Source organism: Meleagris gallopavo, chromosome 7 (genome assembly GCF_905368555.1).
Source record: "Meleagris gallopavo chromosome 7, MGAL_WU_HG_1.1, whole genome shotgun sequence".
In the NCBI taxonomy this organism is placed as follows: Eukaryota; Metazoa; Chordata; class Aves; order Galliformes; family Phasianidae; genus Meleagris; species Meleagris gallopavo.
Window position 1 is genome coordinate 18,339,654 of NC_139410.1, and position 23,562 is coordinate 18,363,215.

General features: G+C 38.0%; 2 protein-coding genes across 5 annotated transcripts in view; one reads left to right on the forward strand and one right to left on the reverse strand.

Moving 5' to 3' along the window:
- The first annotated feature begins 4,230 nt into the window (after positions 1-4,230).
- SPC25 (SPC25 component of NDC80 kinetochore complex) lies at positions 4,231-10,840 on the forward strand. Of its 3 annotated transcripts, none has more exons than XM_085228174.1 (7): positions 4,231-4,721; positions 4,806-4,871; positions 5,631-5,777; positions 5,911-6,015; positions 6,514-6,612; positions 7,304-7,353; positions 7,985-10,840. In XM_085228174.1, exons 1-7 carry the CDS (start codon positions 4,568-4,570, stop codon positions 7,991-7,993), a joined length of 630 nt encoding a protein of 209 aa, XP_085084300.1. In that variant the 5' UTR covers positions 4,231-4,567; the 3' UTR covers positions 7,994-10,840. The 3 variants fall into 3 exon arrangements, with proteins under 3 accessions (XP_085084300.1, XP_085084299.1, XP_003207633.1); XM_085228173.1 differs by having other exon boundaries at positions 10,741-10,840; XM_003207585.5 differs by lacking the exon at positions 7,985-10,840 and having other exon boundaries at positions 4,233-4,721; positions 7,304-7,567.
- A 5,261-nt stretch (positions 10,841-16,101) lies between these two features.
- The window catches only part of CERS6 (ceramide synthase 6), a 111,113-nt gene continuing 103,652 nt past the window's right edge, over positions 16,102-23,562 (reverse strand). The window contains exons 10-11 of one of the 2 annotated variants that reach the window (XR_014884384.1): positions 20,447-21,541; positions 16,102-19,569 (exon numbers count right to left, since the gene is read on the reverse strand). Coding sequence is in view for 1 of the 2 variants with exons in the window: in XM_085228167.1 (XP_085084293.1) it covers positions 21,380-21,541 (162 nt within the window). In the remaining variant the exon portion in view is untranslated. Of the gene's footprint in view, positions 21,542-23,562 lie in introns of both variants that reach the window. The other variant, XM_085228167.1, reaches the window with a different exon arrangement.

The following is a 23,562-nucleotide window of genomic DNA, read 5'->3' on the forward strand; positions in this document are numbered from 1 at the left end:
ATAAATCTAACAGCAACTGTAATGAGGTAAGTCTAAATAAATATTGTTCTGTTAAGAACAATATTTTGCAGTAAGTTCCAATCAAGGTACAATTTAGCATTCTCAGGAGAGATCAAGCAATAAAATAGTTTACCTTCCAGTTTCTCTGGAATGCCATCATTACATAATGGTATCAGAAGAATGGCTTCTCTGACACAAGACATGCAAGACTTTCCATTAACTTTTTGCATGCTTTTAGTACTTCTGGATACAAAAATACACCAGGACATCTGCTCAGGCAGAACCCTTCCTCCTCCTTGGGCAGATGCGCTCACGCACTCCTTTGGCTCTCAGATGCTCCACTGACACAGCCTGAAGGAGCATGTCTCAGCGGCACTTCAGAGAGGTACCCTCCTCAGGTACAAATGCTAGAGCCCTGACATTCATTTTCACTGTAAATATTTTGCTGCTGATTCATATGTTGATAATTATCTTACTGCTTAGATAGAAAGATAATCCATTACAACTAATGAATACACCATTATGCTGTTAACGGGTAACAGCAAACATATAAACTTTAGTTTTCTCCTACATTCCTTCTAACTGTTTCAGCAGCTCCTACATTCAGATCTAGGATATGCAAGAGATGTCATGTTCATAAAAGCATTTTATAGACATTATAATTTATAAGCATTTTTTGTTTCCAAAAAAAAAAAAAAAAGCAACCAACCCAACAACATAACAAGTCCATATCTGACAAATAAAAAGCAGGCGGGGTTGGGAAGAGGTAAGCTGATTTCTGTGAGATAGGCAGCTCAGGTGATGTTTTTGTGGTGCCTGGAAGCTCTCATGATCCTGCCTTGTCCAGCAGGCACGGACAGCTGATGTGTGGGTCACTGCTGACCTGCATGTGGCATCTGGCAACCGACAAAGGGCTGAGATATCCAAGACTTTCCTAGTTCCAGCAACCAGCAAAGACAAGACAGAGAAACATCTATTGAAATACTGCATTTAACAACAACTTTGAACTCCAGCAATGAAGAGCTATTTCCTCAATAGGCTTTTTCTTCCTATTCCGTGTAATGCTCCCAATCTTCTGAATCGCTTGAGATAATATACAAAATAGAGCTATTTGCTGTATTTTAGCAAATGGAAATGCAAGGAAAATAGTGATCTGCATAGAATGGGAAAAAAATAATTAAAAACGTTTTGACATCAAAGCTTTTGACATGAAAAACCCTTTAAAATCGTTTCTGTTCACATAAAAAGATTTTAACTTACTTCATTTTTCCAAGATATGCAAAAACAGAGATAATCAAATAACACAGAAACAAAATCATGTTGATGAACTACAGAAGGAAGAACAAAATGTTTACAGCTACTTTACACCTACACATGAGAGCAAACATTACATAACCAATGTCAGACGTTGCAAAGCAAATATTTGCAAGGGAAAGAAAAGCCGTCAAAGCAAACATCTTCTAAATCACTGTTAATGGGAGCCTATGTACTGGGCCTAAATTTCTGCTACATTATGTTTAGTTAATTGAACAATAACATTAATTTCCACGTCAGTGTTTTCATTGGCACTGGACCAGCTACAAGGATTAACTACAAAACCCTCCATACAACAGTGGACAGCTATTTTCTTGGGTATGGATATTCTCCAGATGGAGCCACTGAGAAGATGCATGTTAATTTCAGATTTCAGAACAGATGAGTCTTTCAAGAAGCTCTTTCTTTTCTTTCATATTTCATGCCCTGAAGCACTCCTTGTTGGTCCCAGGACCCACGCTGCCCTGGTGAACATTGGACTCCTGTGGGCTGGACTGACCAGTGGAGAGTTAGCAAAAGCTAACACAAACTGCTTTCTCTTGGTTCTGATCTGGTCTTAATCTGATCTTTCCTAACTACTGTAATTCTTCTTTCCTTGGTATAAACTATGCAAATAGAGGAAACTACAGGAACTCCATTTCCAACAGTAACTGCCAGAATTTAATATTGTATACATTCCTGTTTGCTTGTACATGTAATGATGTAAATGATACAAACAAAACATAGAATACAGTTCTGGCATGTTCCTGAAACAGTCAAAGCTAAGGGATGTTATTATAATTTCAAGTATGAGAAAGTACATTTTTGGTACCATGAGCAATCAAGAGTTTAAGAGTGAGTAAAAAGTATAACTTAGCCTTCAAGTTTCATAAACTGCAGGAAGCCATGGAGTCTGGACTCTTTAAAGCAACAACCTCCACTATAATTTTTTGTTCCCCTTCCAATAAGATCACTCTGCCTTATTTATTGCTATTCTCTAGCCTTTGAAACTAACCCAACCAACATTAGCCCATTGAGATTAGAAGCCTGCCAAGCTGAGTCTGCTTACAAGCACTGGCTCCTCAATTTTATGTACCCTGAGCAGTTTCCATCCAAGCTGCAGCAGCTTCCTGACCTTGAGCTGGAGCTCTCACCTAACCTTGTCTTCAGCACCACAATATCATGTAAGGACTTGTGGCTAGCTTTTGGTTGTAGAAGCATGCCCCTCAGCCTGGTTGCAAGCATCTGTCATCTGCTGGTGCCATCACACAAGTTTAATGACATTACACACATATACACCCAAAAAGAGCTAAAAAGTGCAGAAAGAGGGAAATCAAAACAATTGCATTGCCTACAGCAAATCTCACAGAGATACAAACAGGGTAAATCACTGTCAAAACTTTCTTCCATGCATTACTGCATGGCTTGAATACATCAGACATTTAGAAAATAACACATCTCAGAACAAATTTTTGGTCCAGAGCTAGGTTGGGTTAGTTTTTGATGGAATCAGACTGTCAAAAGACATTAGTCGTTAAGGTTTGTTTAGATTAGTTGAATTTGTATTTGCTTAACAACTAGATTTAGGAAAATAGCATATTCAGACAGTTATGAGCCCAAAGAAGAAAGGCAGTTGTGTCAGAGGCAACATTTAAATGTTATACTGGCAGTGTTCACTCAGTTAGGTCTAAGGTTAGGTTGGGAGAAAGAACAGAATCATAGAAGGCTTGGGTTGGAAGAAATCATCTAGAGATCAAAGAGATCAAAGAGCACCTAGTTCCAGCCCTCTGCCGTGGGCAGGGGTGCCAACCAGTAAATGCAACATGTGGCACTAGGTAAGGCTGCCAAGGGCCACATCCAATCTGGCCCTGAAGAGCAGCAATGATCCTACTTTAAAAAGCCATGTGTTGTGTCCAGATCAGTACATGGCTTGGTATTCATAATAACCAGCCCGACCTTAGTACATACAAGCCTCAAGAAGATAGGGAACACTAGCCTAATGTTAGTTTTAGCTAGTGCTAGGAAACTGGAGAACAGGTGTCCAAGTCAACTGAGACAGAAATACAGTGGGTATACAAGTACTATCCACCAGCAGTAACTTTGTCCAAGAATAACACAACCATCAGTGCCTTCAGCTGAGATTGTACTTAGTGCTTCAGGGAGGGGAGTAATTAATGGTTTCAGATAGCAATCCTCAAAGTAGTAATATTTACATTATTTTGAGACAGGAAGTCATTAGCCACGGCAACAAGCTGATCACTAAGAAAGTCCCACAACAAACTGAAGGCTGGTACGTGGGTCACAAGCAGTGCTCGGCCAGAGCCCAGAGGGAGCGCACTGGTGCTGAAAAGATGGGCTGTGGTGTCGGTGGGCACTGGCGGTGCCAAAGGCCTGTGTCAGAAGCATGACTGAGCACAGGCAGCACTAAGGACTCTGTTTCTGCTGCTACCAAAAAGGACTGCCCGGTCCTCGTTGTGTCTCTCTTTAGATAACAGATGAGGAGCTCCCCACCTATGGGATAACCTAGGTTTGGAGAATTAAAAAGTGATCTGGGAGTACCACCAAACACTAGCGGGCTGCCCAAGCACGTTCTCGGAACTCTCTAAATAGATACTGGATCAAGTCCTGGCTTCGGTGGCGTATAAAGGCGCCATCCTGTTCCACTGCTCGACACTGACCTCGCCCGACACTGCCCCGCAAGTGGGCGTGCGTAAACACTGCAAGGGACAAGGCCCACACGGTTTGGCACCGCGAGCCGCCGACTCGAAACCGTAGCAACATAACAGCCGCCCGTTGGGCAGCCCCCGCCTCGACAGGCTCTCGTCAGCGGTAGGCGAAGAGCACAGGGACAGCCCCCACCCCACGGCCGCCTCTCACGGAAACTCCCAGCGCGCCCCGCCCCTCCGGCCGCCAGCAGGAAGGACGGCCGGGCCAATCAACGGCGCGCTTGTTGCGGGGCGGCGCGGTGAGCGCGCAGCCGTTAGAGAGGCGGGAAGGCGCCCGAGGTTTGAAAGCTGCGGGTGCGGCCGCTGCTAGCAGCTCCGCGCGGGGGGCGGCCCGGCTCGAGCCGCAGAAGCGTGGCGGCAGCAGTACCGCGGGAACGCTGCCGGTAGTATCCCGTGCGGAGCCTTCTGGCCAGGATAGCCGCCGCTGCGGCGGCAAAGGAAACCTAGCTACCTCCGTCACTGGTTGGTGACGGAGGCGACGTAAAGGAATACAGTTGCTGTGGTTGGCTTGCGTCTCGGCACAGTGTTTGCTTATACGTTGAAGCATCATGTCTGCTGTAAAGACAGAAGATGAAATAACCGTTGTTGAGCGGGAAATGAAAGAATTTTGGACTGAATTAAAAAGCGTTTATGGCACCGAACAAATCAATCAGACTTTAGCACTGAGGGACTCGTGCAAGGAGTCCATAAAGGTGCTTTCAGGTAAGAATCCCTGTGTTTATGGTGTACCGTGTTCTCCACGTTACCATCAGAGTTCATAGGGTAACTGCAGTCTCTTCCTTACAGAGAGATGGGCCAAGAAGCTGAAAGAAGGGGACCTGATGATTGATAAAATTCAGGAGTACAGAAATGGTACAGTATGGGGTTTTACTTATTGTCTCATTTTTCTGAAATCAACTGAATACAGCTGGATGACATACTTCGAGTTTTAAGAGGTAACTTGCAAAGTCACAATGAAGATAGAATGAAAGCCAGTTGCATTCAGACACAGGATGTAAACTGCAAGTCAGGAGCTATTTGCTGCAGAACTTAATTGCTCATTCAGAAAAGATAGAGGCTGATTGAAAGTTTTCTGTACAGTGTTTTCATTACTGAAGGATGAACAGGTGATTCACTTAACAAGACTTAAAACAAGAAAGTAAAGTTAAATACTGTGAGGCTACTTGTGCCTTGTAATAAAATACAGTCGGTAGTCTAGGATTAATAGCTCAAAATATTGTAAATGAATTTCAGAATCTCAGGAAAAAATAGTTGCAACATAATATCAGTGAGTGTTTCCTTACCTTAGGGGTTTCTGTTGAGTAGTTTATCTGTGAAGATCCGTCACCCTCATGTTTTAAAGATGTAAACAGTTCTGGCACCAGAAACATCTTCCGTGTCACTGAAGCATCAGAGGAGCTTGCTTCTCTGTAGGTTTTTTTTCTGAACAACTTTTACTTTATGCTGATATTTGACGCTCTCAGTCATGCTGACTTTTCTATCAGGCTGAGGTAGCATGCATTTCACTAGATTTTATTCAAATACATTATCACAAACTATATAGGTAATTACTAAATTGTGGAGACCTGCTTAATCAGCTGTAAATGTTCATATTTTCTTGTTTCCTGTCAGAGATCCTCCAGCAGAACAAACACATATCAGAAAATGAAAAACATTTGACGGAAATAAAATCTAACCTAAACCGTGAAGAAGAGCAAAAGAAGGAGTTGACTGAGAGTATCCAAGAGCTTAAAGAAGAGTTGATGAAGAAAAATGAAAGTAAGTACAGTTTCTTAATTAGAGGAGGAATTGTTTTCAGTGCTAGCTCTTGATAGGCTTTTCTGCTGTTTAAAGTTTTGGTGTGTTTTGCTAACCTTTACTTTCATATTTTTGGTGGTTTTTAAAATTCTAGTAATATCTTCTAAAAACAAAGCCTCTAAAGAGAGAGTGGAACGATTGTGCAAGTCTAAAGAGCTATTTGAAGAGCGGCTTGGATTGGAAATACGCAGAATTCATAGTAAGTTATGTTAGTTTCTTTGGTTTCCAAATGCACTGATATAATCTGGTTAACACTGGATTATGCAGTGAAGTTGCAGCTCGCACAACTGAAGAATTGCCTCAAATATGCTTACTTGGGCTTCTCTAGTGCATTATATTGAGTCATTTTCCTTTCTTTCATTGCATTTGTATACACCACTTATCACTGACAAGCACTGATTGATTAGAGGCATAGTCTGGGCCTGTGTCTGTGTCACTATGTCACAGTTGCTTTCATTATGTAAAAGCAGTTCAGATAACTTTGTAAAGCTAAGGAAGCAATGCTTAGTAACTGCCAACTCCAAGTAAGCTTCTCAAAAGACAAAAGATGGTGTATTAAAACACATCTGTCTTACAAAGAGACTAGGTTTGCTGAATTTGCAAGTATTCTAACTGTATCTTAATACTATGTTTTGATTCATCGCTAAGGCTCTCCATCCAAAGTTAATGATGTTAATGAGTTGTTTGTTTGCTTTAGATGAACAGTTACAGTTTATATTCAGACATATTGACCACAAAGATCCCGACAAGCCGTATATGTTTACACTTTCCATAAATGAACAGGGAGATTATGAAGGTATGTGAATTTTAAGTTCTTAAATATGAGGACAGAATCTGATGTGCATATTTGAAAAAAGGAGAGACAACTATAAGTACAGTTTACTCGTAACCTTTATCTTCTAACTTAAGAGTGAAAAAAAATGCAGCACTGATATGTTCTTAATGAAGTTACCCTTGCTTATAAAGAAAACTTATCTGCTTACCTGCACTGTCCTTCATTTGTGAAGTTGCTGTTTACTTTGTATCGAGCAAAGCAGGAGAGAGATGCAGGGACAGATGGATGCTCCAGTCTCTCTGTGCCTCTGGGTACAGACAGAATAGACTTCATTTTTCATTAATTTAAGTCCAAACTGTGTTGAAGTGAAAAGGTTATCACATGCTGGGCTATATCAGTTTTCAATATGCCCACATGCAGAGCAGCAAAAATATTTAGGAATGCATTTCAGTCTTTGAGGCAGGATGCAAATTGCTACAATTGAAGCAAGAGCACAGCACCAAGCAGGAGGTCTGGAAATGAAAAAAAATAAAAATTGTGTGTTTATTAGAAGCTTTGTCTTCACTGAAAGAAAATAATTGATTCCTCAAAAATAATAGTAAGTGAAGGTAAAACAGAACACAGTCTGCAATCTGTATAATTCACAAGTCTGGAAAAAGCACATATACTTTTAATAAAAGTGATCTAATTTTTCTAATCTTTCTTGTTTTAGTGACTTCATGTACTCCTCCTCTGGATTGTATATCAGAGTTCCAGTTGAAAGTGAGAGAAACTAACAATTTTTCTGCATTTATTGCCAACATCAGAAAAGCCTTCACTGCTTTATCTTTTAAACAGTCTACTTAAACCTAACTTATAACTGCTTCTAGCTATAAAGCACTTTTATTTTTCCTTCCTGTGCTGTGAAAGTATGTATTTATCCATGTCTTACTCTAATTCTCTAATTTCTAAATAAAGAAAAATAATGAAAACAGTATTTTAGTCCACTGTTATAAAAGAACATTTTAGATCATTTTTGGAACAACATTATAATCAACTGCTTCCTTAACTAAGTGTTTCCAGACTTGTAAATATGGATATGAAGCAAACAGCTAAGTTTTCATTTAAGAGGTTTATAAAATATGAGTATTGTATTATTTCTGTTTGCTTTCTGAGATTGTCATCCCAAAAGGAAAGTGGAAACCAAATGAGCAGAAGGTGTGAGGTGGGCAGTCACAACAAAAGTCCCAAGCAAACAAAAAACGTTTGTGCTAGCTATTACTATTAACAAAAAATTTTCTGAGACAGAATAGGAAAGTTATACTTTCAGTTAGGTTAGTAGACCAGCCAATATTTTTTTTTTTCTAAAAGGCATTCAATTAGCTCTATAATTCTTACTTGTCTTCTCTCATAGGAACTGTGACTGCTGTATTACTTGTGCGTTGCTGGTACTCCTCCTACCACCTTTCTCATACAGAATCCCTCATCCTCCATGTTACAAATTCCTATCTCTTCTGACTTCTTACTAATTATGTCACCCCTCTAATTCAGAATGCCTGAATTCATTTTCAAGCATGTTCCTACCCTTCTGCATCTGCCTGTGCCAAGCAATTCTTAGTTGCACTAGAAAGAAATATTTAACAGCTCTTGAGTGCAAGCATAAAGGCACTATGCAGCCACCTTATTTCCATGCTTTCAAATAGAACTTTCCCACTAGCAGCTTACATATTGCTTAGGTGCACTCTGAAGTATGTCATCTTCACAGGGTGAAAAAAAAAAATCACTGAAAAAGGCTCTGACAAAGACAAGCACTCAGACTTACTGCTGTTTTCTTTCCATCTGCCATCATTTCTTCTTTTCATGTTAATCCCAGGCATGAATAGTTAGTTTATGGCTTCTAATGAAATTACTTTGCCAAGATTGCTCTGTACAGAACATAAAATAAACAACAGTCCTTAGGCATGTAAATTCCAATGCAGTATTGGCTAGAAGAGATGTGCCTGGTTGTAAATATTCTGTGCGTACCCCCGAAGCAAGCACTGCAGTTTAAAATGTTTACTGTGTGTAATTTAAACCTTTGCAACTCCTTTTGGAATCTGAATAACGAATGTTTGTATTTACCAAGGCAAATTAGATGCAGATTTTGCTTCCTCTAGAAAAAAACTAGGCATTCCAAAGTTGGATAAAGGCTAGAAAGGAATTATATGCAGTGTATTTGTTTATCTTATTATAAAACACAAAGTAGAACTAACTTGTGACATTTCAAACAGCCTACATGCTAGTTGAATATTTGTCATAAATGCTTAAAAGTTCTGTGCCTTTAGCAATTGCACTTAAAAATCTTCACACACTGGAATGTGTCAATTTGGAATTTCATATTTCTTATGAAGTTGCACATCACATCTTTATCCAATAATAGCAGGGCCAACTGGAAATAATAATATATATTGACTCAATAAATGTAATTATTAGGACCACAGGATACTGAATAGCACACAAACTAAAATGTCTCAAAGAGCTTATGGGACAAGCTCTCGAGCTTAAAAGCAAAATCAGCTCAGAGACTATGACACCGTCATCCATCTCCCTCCAGCTGGGAGTGTTTTATCTTTTAGTAAGATCATGACTATCTTGATCTAGAGAGATTCTATTTTTGCAAAAGTCAGAAAAGGTTTTTTTTTTTTTTTAAATTTAAAATAAATAATTTGCACAGCCCTGAATATTGCCTTCTCTTTCAAATTACCTCTACTCAGCTATTGAGGCTCAAGCTGAAATTCACTGACCAGCTACTAGTACTGACTACAGAGAAAACTGCTAGTACACATCAGCGTGTATGCTCAGAGCCTCATCAAATTTATCTCATAACAATGCAAAAAGTTTAGGAAAAAGTATTGGATTTAAAATATATTAACTGTGAATTTGAGAGCAGAATTTGAGACAAAATATTAAACGTCAGTGTTTTAACCACAGTCACTATAAGCTAGCTGGAAGTCAGATTTGAAAAGAAATTAAAATACTTTAATAGTTGTTCTGGCTAACAACAGTTTATTATACACCTCCTCAAGCAAGATTGAAGGTGGTTGAACTGAGCTTGTTGATGTTTTCTTAAGCCCCCTTGCACTTTGCTAGACTTTATAAAAAGCAAATGAATAAGTATTAGCTACACTCGTGATAATTAAGGACACAGAAGTTATGCTGTGCTTCTATCATGTTTCAATTGTTTTATATTACTATTTTCCCTAATGCTTCAGTATACTTTATGAGTTTATTCAGTACCCTGAAATTGTCTAAATTAGTCCCACTCTTATAATTCTCTAAAATCACTATGCACTCATTTGTGAGTGATTTAAATTCCTGCTGAACTTGATGTAACAAACCTATGCATACATAAGTCATTTAGTCCCACAGGCAGATTACGGTATGTGTTCTATCCTTATAAGTAAACTATACTAAATAATTATTCTAATACTCTCTTACCTTTTTGAAAGAGTTGCAACCCAATTATACATTAGGCTTTACTGCTGAAACAGGATTTTATGTCTGAAATGTTTTGGGAAACAGCTTTGATTGCCAGACAGTAAGAATTCGTTCGTCTTGTTCTTATTATCTCTAATCAATCTAAAAATTATCCACAAAGAGCACTTCAGAATCTTGAGCTTATAAGCAAGTTGTCCAGATGCAATGCAACCTGGCTTCCCGCAGATCTGTTTTTGTCCTGAAACAAGTGCCATTTCTCTTCACAGCAACATCTCATCTCTTCTTTACAATCTTCCTAGTGAGTGTGAGCTTGCCTCAGTCCTCAATTACGCTATTTTGTTGTCTGGTTGGCTGCTGCTAAAGAATAACAGGATAACAATAGGATAACAGTTGTGCTCTGCTCACCCTTCCTTCAGTGTGGAGCATGGATTTGTGGCTCTCTGCTTTACCTGGCTGCTGATTTCTAATGTAGCTATTGGTGTTTCAACAGCGTAACACTATTTGATATTTCATATTTGAGCATTAGATTCCTGAATTTTTAGAGATACTATGTTATAATGTTTAATCATGTAAGTGCACACTGTTTTTCATATTTTTACATATGGCCTTATGTATATTTTAAAGTGTCTGTGCACCGAAATGATGAATTGAAATAAAATGCAATTAGCGTTAATCCAATTTCCCTTTTCTCAGATCACAGCATATTGAACAACACTAATTGCTATTGACTCACTTCTTGGTAAGGAAACATACACTTTGACTGACTTGGCTCAATAAACTCTTTTGCACCGAGTACTGCATCATGGGCCCAGTTATTCAGTATCCTGTATCTTCTGCACCAGAGCTTTGGCTGGAATAACTGTCTCAGCAGAGACAGAGGCCTGTTAAACAAATAGCAATTATTCGCTGCTATTGCTTTGACTTACTTAGAAGTGTGTTACATTTATTTAAACCCAAAGGCCATTACCAAAAAGATTCCAGGCATTTGAGACCAGACTGCATACATCAACTTTTTGGCTAAGCAAGGAGAACATAGAAGTGATAGAGGGGGGACCTTGTGAGTGGTATACTACCTTTTAAATAAGTGATTATGTCATCTATTAAAAATAAGAACAGACAAGTAAGTAATACTTACTCTTCCAAATGAAGCTAACAAGACTGCGTGTCTAATTCCAAGTCCGACACAGACCCATTAATGCAAAGACAATGCAGCAAATTGATAATTCTATTATTTTAACACTAGCCACCATTAGCATGACTTATCAGCCTATATTATCCTATAATTTGTGTAGACAGACATGCCATCTGATAAAATCCTGTTTCTACAGGAAAGAGGTAAATCTCTTCTGACACACAGTCCTCAATGCTGTCATCTGCAATTCTGCAGCAATTATCTGTCATTTTAGGCTCCAGACTTCTCAGGAGTTAGCCCATGGTTCTGACAGTCTGTATGGGATTGCAGGCACCACCTTCACTAAGTGCTCTACTAGTGGCACTGCAACAAATCAAGAATACCAAATTTGCAGTCAATGTTCATGCAATTTATGTAAGAATATTAGTTTATCTGCCTCAGCTGATCCTGCTCAAGTTTCCTTCCACTAAAACTTCTCAACTGTACTGTTTGGTACAAAACAGGAAATCCATATATAAAGAAGGAAAACTGAATAAAGAAAGAAGAAAGGGGAGTGATTATAGCACAGAAGGGACTAAGGAAACCTTAACTGAATTAATGGATCCTTGTTTTCTGAAAACAATTTAAAAGTCCTAGTAGCAAACACTGCTGATCTTATTTCCCTTATCAGAGAGTGCAGAGCATGTAATCCAAGGTGCTTCGATGTTAGCAGCTATAGCAGGGTCGGTGTCTTGGCTGAATTAAATTAGATTAAAATTACGCAGATGAGAGATTAGGCCAATACAACCATAAAATAGCAAACCTTTCTGGTAGGAAGCAGCTCTTTCAAAGATACCTGAAGAGAGCAGCAGTAATTAACGTGACTTGCTTGGAGTTAAAAGGGGAGGTAATCTTCCAAATGAACCCAGAAATTGGACTGAAAATTGTTAGTTTGGTAGACACAGAAGGGTGCTGATGCAATTTTAATTAGGAAAGATCAGATTTTCTCTCCTGATTTCAGGATTTTTTAATTACTGATATTTAAGTGGGAAGACTGCAAAAAGTAGCTTAAATATGGCACAAATGCTACTGCCATGCAGTTGTACAGAAGCCTTACTCAGTCCTATTTTAGAATAATTAAAAATAGGCTGCATAGTATTTCTCTGTTTCTCAACAGAGCATAGGTACAGTACAAGTTCTAGTTCCCTAGCCAGGTCCATATTGTTTATGTAGTTGTTTCAGAGCATTAGTATTTCTGGTGAGACTTTAAAGCCATTAGATAACTAATCCTTTTTTAAGTGCATATATATGTGGCCATTGTGCAAATCTTTCCTACCCAAGGCTAAATGTCTCTTGCCCTGCAGTAGCATTTTCTGCTGGATCATGTCAAAGGTACAACAAACTTCTCCACAGTTCCACTGTTTTATTCCTTGCAACAGAAATGTAGTCACTTCAACACTCAAGGCCAAACTCCCAGCTCTGTTTTGTGCTGGGTGCTGGTTGCAAGAGTAGCACACAGACATCTTAAAGACTTAACTGTCAGCAATCTCTATGATCGCAGGCAGATGTCCTGGGAATTTCAGCAAGACAGGCATCTGTTTTTCCTGGACCTCTCCTACTTATGGGGTTTTTGACTTACTGGATCATCACTTCTCACAAGCAGAGCCCCCAGATGAATCAATCAGTCTAAGCAGATGATCAGATCTGGTCTTCCATTTCCGTGCAGATTGCTATGGAATATAATACTCCAAGAAACAGGAATGTCAACTCCAATGTTTTATATCTACACTGATTACAGTTTCAGCTGTACAACTTTTCAGTGACATCAAGGCAACTGAAATGTGTCTATATGACTGCTAATCATGGAGGAGATTATCTGTGTGCTTAGATGCCTCACTGAACTGAGGAAGCTGACTCCCAGGGGTGTGTGGAGGAATCTCTTCTATTTTTAAGGCATTTTGAAAAATTTATTTATGCTAAAATACTGTAGACTCAAAACTCTAACTTTGAGAAAATTATTATTTATTTGAACACTCATTTGAGTGCAGACAATCCTTACTTTCAAGCTTAATGCAACTCTGAAGAGTCTGCTACATCCCACTGCTGGGTTTTGGCAAGCTCTGTAACCACTACTGAGCCCTGACTTAGGTTTCAAATTTGGAAATCCTACGAGAAATAAATATGCAGCACATGGATTTGTCACTGACCATCCTCTGGCAGAATTACTAAACCCAAAGTCCCTTAATGTATAACATATTGAAGATTTGAATATCATCTGTGCAGTCAATATACCTGCATCAATTCTAAAAATATCAGACTCAGAACTGTTTCTTGCTCCACTGCTCTGGCTTTATGATGTGAATGATTTAGCAAGCTCTGGTCTAACAGCTTCTTGTACAATATTTTCCTGATGGCATTTCTACAGTCTCCTCATTTCCACTGAAACAGTTCTACAATGCCTCTGTTTTTTGATTTTGCATGTAAAATGCAGTGTTTGAAGCATTACCTATTTTAAAATATATTAACCAGTCTTTTGATGGCTGCTCTGATACCTCTGAATCAAGAAGGCTACTGAGACCATCACCGCTCAAGCTGTACAGAGGGGACTGTCATCTTTCCTGCTGAACGTTACATTTTCAGATTGTCTCACAATTGCACTGGCAGTTTTTTCTCCTGACATCTAACAATACAAGTCCAATTTGCTGTGCTTAATGTTCTGAAATTTTTGTCATCACTATTTATTTTCAATTTTTTCTCCCACTGTCTCTGCAGCTGTAGGGTTACTCTTCCCTCAGAACACTTTACCTCAATCTGTTTATTTTGCCAGCATACCTAATCTTAGGAGTTTCTGCAGTCTGTTTTATGTGGAAATCCATAGCATCTCACACTGAACATTAACTCTGAATTTCATGAAAGTAGGACCTTCCAAGAAAATCTTTCAGTGCTTTTCATCTACTAATTCTAAAGTTCTTCAATTGTTTCCACAAGCACAGGCTGCCTCCTACAGCCAGCCTCACTTGCTTCCTTTGTGCAAAGCAAAGCAAATATTGTGACTCCTCCAATGGACCAGCAGCAACTAGCTGGGAAAAGCCAGCTATCCTCTAGTGCTAAGCCTCTGCTCCTCTAACACATACATAGCTAAGCTTCACAGAACACATGTAAAAATAAAATAATCTTGTTTGCAGAATTAATTTGCATTTGCCTTGCACAGAAAGGTTTAGTATTATCAAACTTAAAGGCAGCTGCTTACCGCTTAAGTTTTCACCGAGTGATGATCTCTGGCTTTGAAAGTGCGGAGGAAAGGACAATCATTATCGCAATCACACAATAGTAAGAATTCTGACACCTAAATTAGCCCAACATGCATTCTAACTTCATTCTTATTACTCATACCATTATTCATTTGATATGTCTTATACTTTTTAATAAAGGGTGTGTTCATACTTTAAAATTCCCCAATAAAATAAACATAAGATCACTGTAGAAAATAAAAATAACCTGTGATAATCACATTAAAATCATCCAGGGCTCCTCCATACCTGAGCACAAATTGGCATTCTCTTTTGTGAAATACACTTCAGAAAGAACATACTGACAAAGGTAAGCAGTGCAAAATAAGATAAAGGGGCACAAATAGCATCATGCAGAACAACAAAAGAGCACCAAAAAAACACCAGCATGAGTTAGGGAAACAGCAACCCTCCATCTGCACTAGAAAAGCCTGAACTGATGGTGCGGAGCAGAAAATCCCTCTATGCATGCTCCCAGATTCTGCCCATCACAGTGCAATGAACTACTGAGTAACACTGAAATATGACCAATCAACACATTTACATATCTGGATTCCTTCCACTCACCTCCTGTCCTGCAGGAAACTGCCTCACAAACAGCAATCTCTGCAGGCAGCCACTGTTTTAGCTTTTCCAAAGCAGCACAGACCTCCTGCATTCTTCTGAGAACCATCACACTTCTTTTGCACATTTTTACAGACTTGAAGGCAGAACACCAAGAAATTCTTGTTTTCTTTCTTTCTTTCTTTTTTTATACACTATTCTGAAACATTTTCTGTACACACTTGCTGTCACTTGTGCTATGTAAGTTGAGTGGTACACATGGAACAGGAAGAAAAAGACATTAAGCATATAATTGGATAAATTCCTGAATAACTAAATCTTCCAGTGCATCTCTTAAATTAACAAGAATTTAAATGATATACTAAATCTGCAAGACTTTTTTTTCTACATATTACCATGGTGACATATTAACAACTGCAGTAGTTAGTTCTTGAAATACAGCGTAAATCTCCAGACTTAATTGTCTTCCAGAAGAAAAACTTCCACCTGATGTGTGGATATTCCTATATAACTGGTACTTCTGTTTTGCAAAAATGTTACCTAATTTTTCTTCTGAAGTTGTATGAATGTTTCTATGCATCTCATCATTCAAGTAATTCCCTCATAGTGTTCTAGTGCTGCACCAGAGCCTGCCTGATGGTGGTATCTTGTAAACTTTACAACTGTGAGTGTATGAAAGAAATTCCAACTCAGTTTACTGCAGTTGCTGCTTTACCAACTGACCATCTAACCTAAAACATACAAAAGAACATCCATTTTTATAAAACTCTGTCCATCTAGACTGAGAAAAAGACAGCTTTTATGAAGTGGGTAAAGCTGGACATTCAGAAATGAGAACTTCCAGGATTTTATATTTGAAATCCTAGCAAAATGTCTATTTTTCACAGAGAGAACTTGCTCTTTTAACACTTACTGATATAAACCATCTCAACCAAGAAATACCAGACAATACCACAGTGACAAGTGCAGCAAAGACACATTTGGTTTGTCCTAAAAATGCTGGCATCTGCAGTGTGGATAACAGCCTATGAGTTAAAACAAAGGAAAACTTGTTTGCATTTCATGTGAAAGAAGGCAACTGACAGTACATTCCTAATATTTATGTTTATTATGAAAGTGTCTCCAAATTAAAATAACCCACAATATTAATTGGTTCCAGAGACGTTATGAGGAATACTTATTTTCCATACTATAAAAAGAAACAACAAAAAAAACCAAACTGAGTTAAACACAAAACAACTCCCAAAGTTCTACGCAACAGCTGTACATAAGAAGACTTTCAGCTAGTTAGCACATCACTGTATCTGGGACTGTGGAGTTCCTACATATCATTGCATTTCTGAAGGAGTTGCTCAAGCACCGGTCTGTAATGAAAACACAGCTGAAATAGTGTCATCTGCCTCACTCTAATCCTGACTTGCAACAGGCAGTCAACATGCACAGTACAATATGAGAGCTTGTCTATGAAACTTAAATCCTGGGACTATAAGAAGATGAAGTTCAACAGAAGCTATAAAATATCTTTAATTACAACAGATCATTTTAGATTAGGTAAGAATCTTTTTTTTTTTTTCTTTTTCATCTCATATATAATCACTGTCAGCTACAAAACATCATTTCATAGCCTTTTCATCTATTTTTCAAATTGAAAGCAATTTTAAAAACAGAATTCTGTACAGACACATTCAAACACTGTGTTTTTGCAACTACAGTCAGAAATCTTTACAATTTAAAGGCTACAAACATATGCCACTTTTCCAAACTTCCATAAAGGTTTTCCAAAAAGAAAAGAAATAAAGAATAAGGTTGTCTTCCTGAAGTTCCCATTAGATCCCTGCTTCGAATCAAACCCATCAAAGCAAGTAATACAAACTGTTTTTTTCTTTATGGTTTAAAGGCAACTGTAGTTTGCAGAACACTGAAGTTAGCTCTAACAGGTTTTACATTACAGGAAGGATAAAAAGTATTCAACAGCTTCTCTTACAACAAATGTCACAAATAGTAGACAAGTAGGAGACATACAAAAATGGGTTGTAGCAAATAGATTTAAAAAATACCAAAGCATCAACTATAGAAAACCAACGTTAGCTCATATTTATCTGGGAATACGGAAGGCTGAGCTAATGAAAAGATGAACATAACAGGCATTATGCTTCTTAGTAGAATAGGCTGCGTAAAACACGCAGTGTCTAAATCACCTCAAGTTGATCTCTGACATTTGCTGCAGGGTAACAGCTTTTGCCATCATGGTCCATTCAGAACTGTGAAGTGATTTGCATTCAAAACAGACACAGATTTAAGACAAGAATTATTTTACTGTAAGCAAAGCTTTAGTGCATGTACTTGGGTCTCAGAAAAAGGATTTGGCATCAGCAATCATACAGAATGGTCCCAGTTTGAAACAGGAGCTAAACACACCTGAAGCTGTGACACCTGTTTCAGTTCTGCTGGAATTAAATAATACATAGAAAAAATACAAAATGGCAACAAGGAAACAGCATGGGACACTTTGGTATTATAGAACTAGCACTATTTAACTGCAATCAAGATCCAAATGACTCCAGCGTTCACCATTGTTGTTTCATTAGATATTCCTTCCATTTGCTGCAATGTTTAAGTGTTTGCTTTTGTTTTCTTAAGAAAAAACAAACAAACAACAACATATATATTTTTTTCTGGTATAAAACATGACAATATGAAAAGCAGTAAGCAAAGGGAGACCTGAATCTTATTTTAATATACTCTGGACTGGCTAGGGAGAGAAGAAAAATTCCTACCATTTACTAACAAACTCTACACATCACTTCCTCATTTTTCTACTTCAACATCTTAACCATTGTGTCGTGTACTGTACTATAGAAAGAGAGCATAAAGGTTGAAGACAAAAAGGTTACAGAATACAAACCCTCATTTCTAAATTCTACAGAAGGTATGAATATACAGAACCTTTTAAGGTATCGCATTTACCATGAGCCATGCGAATCACTTTAATACATTTTCAGGAATACGTGTGATTATCCTTTACATATGTAACAGCCTCCAAAAGCACCTTACAAACCTCTTCAGCAAAGAAATTGAACTGAAAAGGAAACAATTGCGTGATACTGTCTGGCAGATGAGGCCAAAGTTTTGACATCCATTGGCCAAAGCAATGAATCAAAGCATGCTGCCAAGTATGATTACTAAAACACTTGGTCATTCTCAGTAAGGACAGAAAAAAAATTGTACGAATTCTTAATCTCCATTAAAAATTGTTCAGCAAAGTTTAGTTAAGTACTTGAAGCTTCTTTGCTTTCACCCCATTTTCACGAACATGCCTTTTGACCCTGTTACTCTGCCTATTTTCTAGACATATTTATAGTTATTTTAGGCTGCTATGAATGGACTTCAAAAAGCCTAGTTTATAGGAGATAAATTACTGGGGGGTCAGATGAACCACAGTAAGTATTTACATGCTTTTGTGCATAACAGATACAACTTAATTTAGAATTCAAACCAATTTCAATCCAAGTTTCAATCCAAGTTACATTATTTAACAATGGGGATACACTAAGCCAGAGGCTTACTGTAACACTGACTGTAGGACTGACTCAATACTATACAGAACAGCTGGTGAGGATCAACAGAGACCAATGTTACCTGCCTCTTGTTTGGAAATTGTTAATGGGAACTGTTTTCTGTCCAAATATCAAAGATGTTACAGTAATAAAGGTGTATACTGACAATTTAGAGCAACATTCTGCCCCCATTTAAGACAAAATATTTGCCAGAATGCCAGTTTTGTAACTATCTTTGCAAAAGGGAAATCCAGTAGAGATAGAAATGAACATCACGAAGGAAGCATGTTCAGGCCTATTCACCAGAGGCTGGTTGGCACTGGAACAATCTCCTTGGAGCAGTGGTCACCTCATGTGGCCAGAATTTAAGGAACATTTGGTCAAGATTCTTAGACATAGGGACTGAATTGTGGTCCTGTGTGGAGCCAGGAGCTAAATGATCCTTGTGGGTCTATTCTAACTCTGGATATTCTATGATACTAAGATGTTATTCTCAATGACCAGGTCAATTAGCAAGTCAGATTTCAGAACTAATAATGCTTATTCAATAAATCCCAAGAACATTTGGTTTTAAAACCTTAGCATAATCTTAACAATAATTCTTAAACACTGGCCATTCAAATACTGTGGACGGGATAGTATCTGTTGCAATCATGGTATCTTCATCTGTATTACATGCTATCTTCATATGTGTTACTTGCATTAAAATCAGAGGCACAGAAGACAGATGAAAAAAATTAGAGGCAAAGAAGCTTTTAGAAGAGAGGGAGATTTAAATAAGACTCCCTTTCTCTCTCAGATATGCTCAGGGACATACAAACTATGAAACTGCTGAATAATAAAGGATGCTGTATAAGTAGCAAAACTGACATTTTTTCTCCCATGATTTAGAAGTCCTTTGTTTTCTTACCTTTGTTTTCTACTAAGAGGTGGTACGATTTTCATTCATACTATTCTGTCCTTACTTTCAGCGCGTCTTTTGCTAATGTGCAAACAGCTCCTATGAGTAATAAAAGTTTCAGAAGTTTTCAAGACTCACAGGTGGAATAGAACAAATCTTTTTTTTTCTTTTTTTTTTTTTTTTCCCCTCAAAAAGAGAGAAGTGGCAACTAAACTTTCTTCAGTGGACTCTGCATACAATAGAGTATTTAAACATGTTTTATGATGCCAGAAGCCATCTATATTTTACCATTTTGCATAGGTAGAAGGAATAAGAAATATTTCTCGGACTAGACTTTTAGCTGAAAGCAGCATTCCAGTCCCTTTCAATATAGAAGACATGCTGTTAGATTTTTTTTCCTGGTTTTTTATTCCTTCCTTCCATATTTTTTTCTTTTTTTTTTTTTCTTTTATATATATGTCTTTGGTCTATAAGCAATTGGTTCTGTGTGCACATACACAATACTGTTGAACAGTAGGTTGCATAGAGTCTGTTGCCCAAGAAACTTGCCTACTTTTGGCACTGCTATCACAAATCACAGAAAAATGTCCTGCAAGAGTTTTATGATCTTTAGCATTCTATATCAAACTCTGATCTAGGAAGAAGTGAGTATATAATGTTAAAATAATACCTATTTGGGGTATTATCTTGTCTTCTTCAGGACACAGTTTATAAATCTTCGATGAAACAGGAGAGCAAAATTATTTTACAGACACTCTTAATTTTATTTATAAAAGTGATAGAATAGTGCTGAACCTTCAAAGTTTTATGTTAAGAATTATGTTAAGTGAATTTTGCTGAAGTTTTCATGCATTTAAACTACTTCTAGTAATGTATAGCATTCTGTCTTTTCTCTCTTCAGCCTACTAAAAAAGTAGCAATGTCTATAAGAATGATAACTAGAATAAACTGTGTTCCAAGGAAGCAATGACTTCACCTGCTGTTTTCTTCATTCTCTGCTCTCATCTTTATGAACTTGGAAGAATAGTTTCAGGAGTGAGTTCTGGATTCACAACGGTGCACTTGAACAAATACCTTTCAACATGGAATCTGTGTAAAAAGCTGATTGTCATAATAGATGTCAAAAATTGCAAGGAAAAATAAAAGGCAAGAACGAGTGCATCCTAACTGCTGACATCAATGCTTCTGGACATTTGCACAACTAATCAAATCTACTTCTAATGCAATTAACCACCAATTTTGAATTTTAAGTTATGCTAAAATAACATTTGCACAATCACAATGGTTCTTTTTTCCCTAATTGCTAATTGACCATATTACCTAGCATTCAAAATATAAATCCAGTCTTTTAAAACTTTATGTTGGAGGAATGGCCAATGTGATTCGATAGGCAGTTTCAAAACAAGCACTTTAAACACAAAGGTAACAAAAAAATCTGAAGCAAAACTAGAATCTGCAAAGCTATGTTCTATCTTTTGTAAGTAACAAATAAAGCAACTATTATTTATAGCAGACTCAGCAAAAGCAACAAGGATGGACAGGAGAGATCAGAGCATGATACTCTCAACCACTGAGAATCCCAAGAGATAAAGTTTGAGAATAGATGTTCCCTTTTGTCCAGAAGTTCCCAGAAAGAATACAGAATAAATAATATTTCAAATATGGTACAAGTGAAAATACTGCTCCCACTGTGTCAATTACATACACACATACAGCATGCCTACCTACGTATACAGAATGATGTGTTATCTTCATTCACAAACAGGGAGTATGGCAGTGCACTATCAGAATGCTTTGATACTCCTAATTTTTTTGATGCTGAGATATATGAAGAAACCGCATTCACAACTTCTAATTTACTTACAGTAGCAAACAGTCCATTCTGTTTATGTCTTGTGACACTCAAAGATTAATGCTCCTCTGAGCATGTGCTACCAGTAAGATACCCGTTTGTCCCATTGGCACCACCAGTCCCATTAGTGGTGATAGTGCTGTGCAGGGTCTTTGAACGAGGTACTGTTTCTTCCTCATCTGAGCTTGACTCAATGTCACTTCGGTCATCCTTTGTTACCTGTAGAATTTGAGAAAAAACAAGCAGTAGACAATTTTAAGGAAAGAATGGAGCTTTTTGATGCAAGCTAGAATCAGAGAATTAAAGCAGTTTTCAATTGGAGATTTGAAAGTGGTATCAGATCTGGCACATTTCTCCTCCTGCCTAGATCTGCCTTCAAACACAGCTGCTAGTACATACACCCTTTGTGAGCAGAGGCAAGGTAAGAACTTTGCACTGATGCATTCAAGGTAGTATCTTGAAGGGAGAGCACAGTGCTCAAGACAAAGGGTGGTACCTACTAAAGGAAGCAACAATTCAAACTCCCTAGTTCAGCCTAGTCCCTGTCTCTTTGCCCTCCCACTACAATCTTATTTTCTGTATCTTAATACATCGGTAAGCTCATCACTGGTACAGGGATTCCTATGCTTCCTTTGGGGTACTTCTCTTTGACTTGATAATGTCAGGATAAAGGCAAAATATTCACACTAACCTCTTTCCCTCACTTCCTGAGTCATTTTCTAGAGACTATACAGCTCACAAGAAATGTGCTGTGGGCTGGCTGTAGAAGGTAGAAGTATTAGCCTAAACATAGCTCACTGCATCAGGTAACTGCAGTCTGATCTTAGAGAAATGATGAGAATGGTGGTTGGAAACACAGAACATAGTCGAGTTCCTATCACCACACAAGCAATTGAGCAAGTTCAATCATCTGCCAAATTTTTCCATTTGAAAGCTGCTTCAAAAACACACTGGCTTTAATCGCTAATGATTTTCTGCTAATTCTCAGCTGAACTTAATTCCTGTCAATTTATACCCATTTACTTTATGAATTCTACTCCATAGGCTAAAGGGTCTACTCTTCTCTTCAGTAGAGCTCGTTGAGGGTCATAAGTGAAGATCACTAAGTTTGAGAGCTGAACACTAGGTCCCTTCAGAATCCCTGAGGTGACTTTGCACCCAAAGCAAGTAAAAGAGGGGGGACAAGAAGTGGGGAAGAAAACAACAGGCGTGATAAGGAGAGCAAAGAGGAGAACAGAAAAGAAAATCCTGCAAAGAAAAAGCCCTGCCTGCTCAATTCTTAAGGGCTTGGAGTTTTTTTCTTTTTTTTCCCCAGGTGGTAACAATGGCACAGCCAGTGTCTCATATAACTCCTAATAATTGCCCATAACTCAGGTCAGAAGAGACTTTGGGAAGTCTATGCCTAAACTCCTGCTCAAAGCATTGTCAGCAAGGAGGTAAGAGTTTATCACAGATCTCTATTCAGCGTGGGCTTGAAAAATCTATAAAAATGGTAGAATTATATCAGATGAACAGAAAGAGGCATGAAGTTTAAATTGCTTGCAAGTTTGAAGATGCAGCTTTCCATTCCTGTTTGTATCCCTGTTTGTATAGCTGAGATTCCTAATTCTGTCAGCATCTATCCATGCTGTATAGATCACCACATCTGACAGTAACAGTTGACTTTACAACAGTGAATAGACACACAGGTGAGAAAACACATGGCAAGACTTTTCCCCTAAGAAATCAAAACAATCACATAACAGGGAATGTCACTTAACGTAATTTTTTGATTACAGTAATTCTCCTCTATTCAGAAGATCCTCGAGGCAATTCTTTTGTCCAGTTGTTGCTTCAGAAATGACTATTTCCCTTTGGGGTTCCCAGTGCTACTACTGACCTTACAATATCATAAAACTGAGTGACACCACTGTTTGCAAACAGAAGAAAAAAGAAACACACACCTATTGATACTAAAATCCAGCTATACAGGTATAAGGAAATATATATTTACGTGTATATACCATGTATAGCTGGTATATATATATTCCATATACCTGTATAGCTGGATTTTAGTGTCAGTGTCTAGCAGGGTCACAATTTTGGCATCTGTGAAATTGGACTTCAGCTGTGCTCAGAAATTCCATGCCATACCTACATGGCTTCAATTAACAGATTACTTCAGTCTCTCTCATATATAGCAACTTTTATATTACAGCTGTTGCAGATATAGAAATACACTTAGAATTACACTTTTATCA

Coding starts and splice junctions, on each gene's coding strand:
- SPC25 (XM_003207585.5), top strand. CDS start 4,568: ATGTCTGCTGTAAAGACAGAAGATGAAATAACCGTTGTTGAGCGGGAA. Junction 4,722..4,805: donor GTCCATAAAGGTGCTTTCAG/GTAAGAATCCCT, acceptor TCTTCCTTACAG/AGAGATGGGCCAAGAAGCTG. Junction 4,872..5,630: donor AATTCAGGAGTACAGAAATG/GTACAGTATGGG, acceptor GTTTCCTGTCAG/AGATCCTCCAGCAGAACAAA.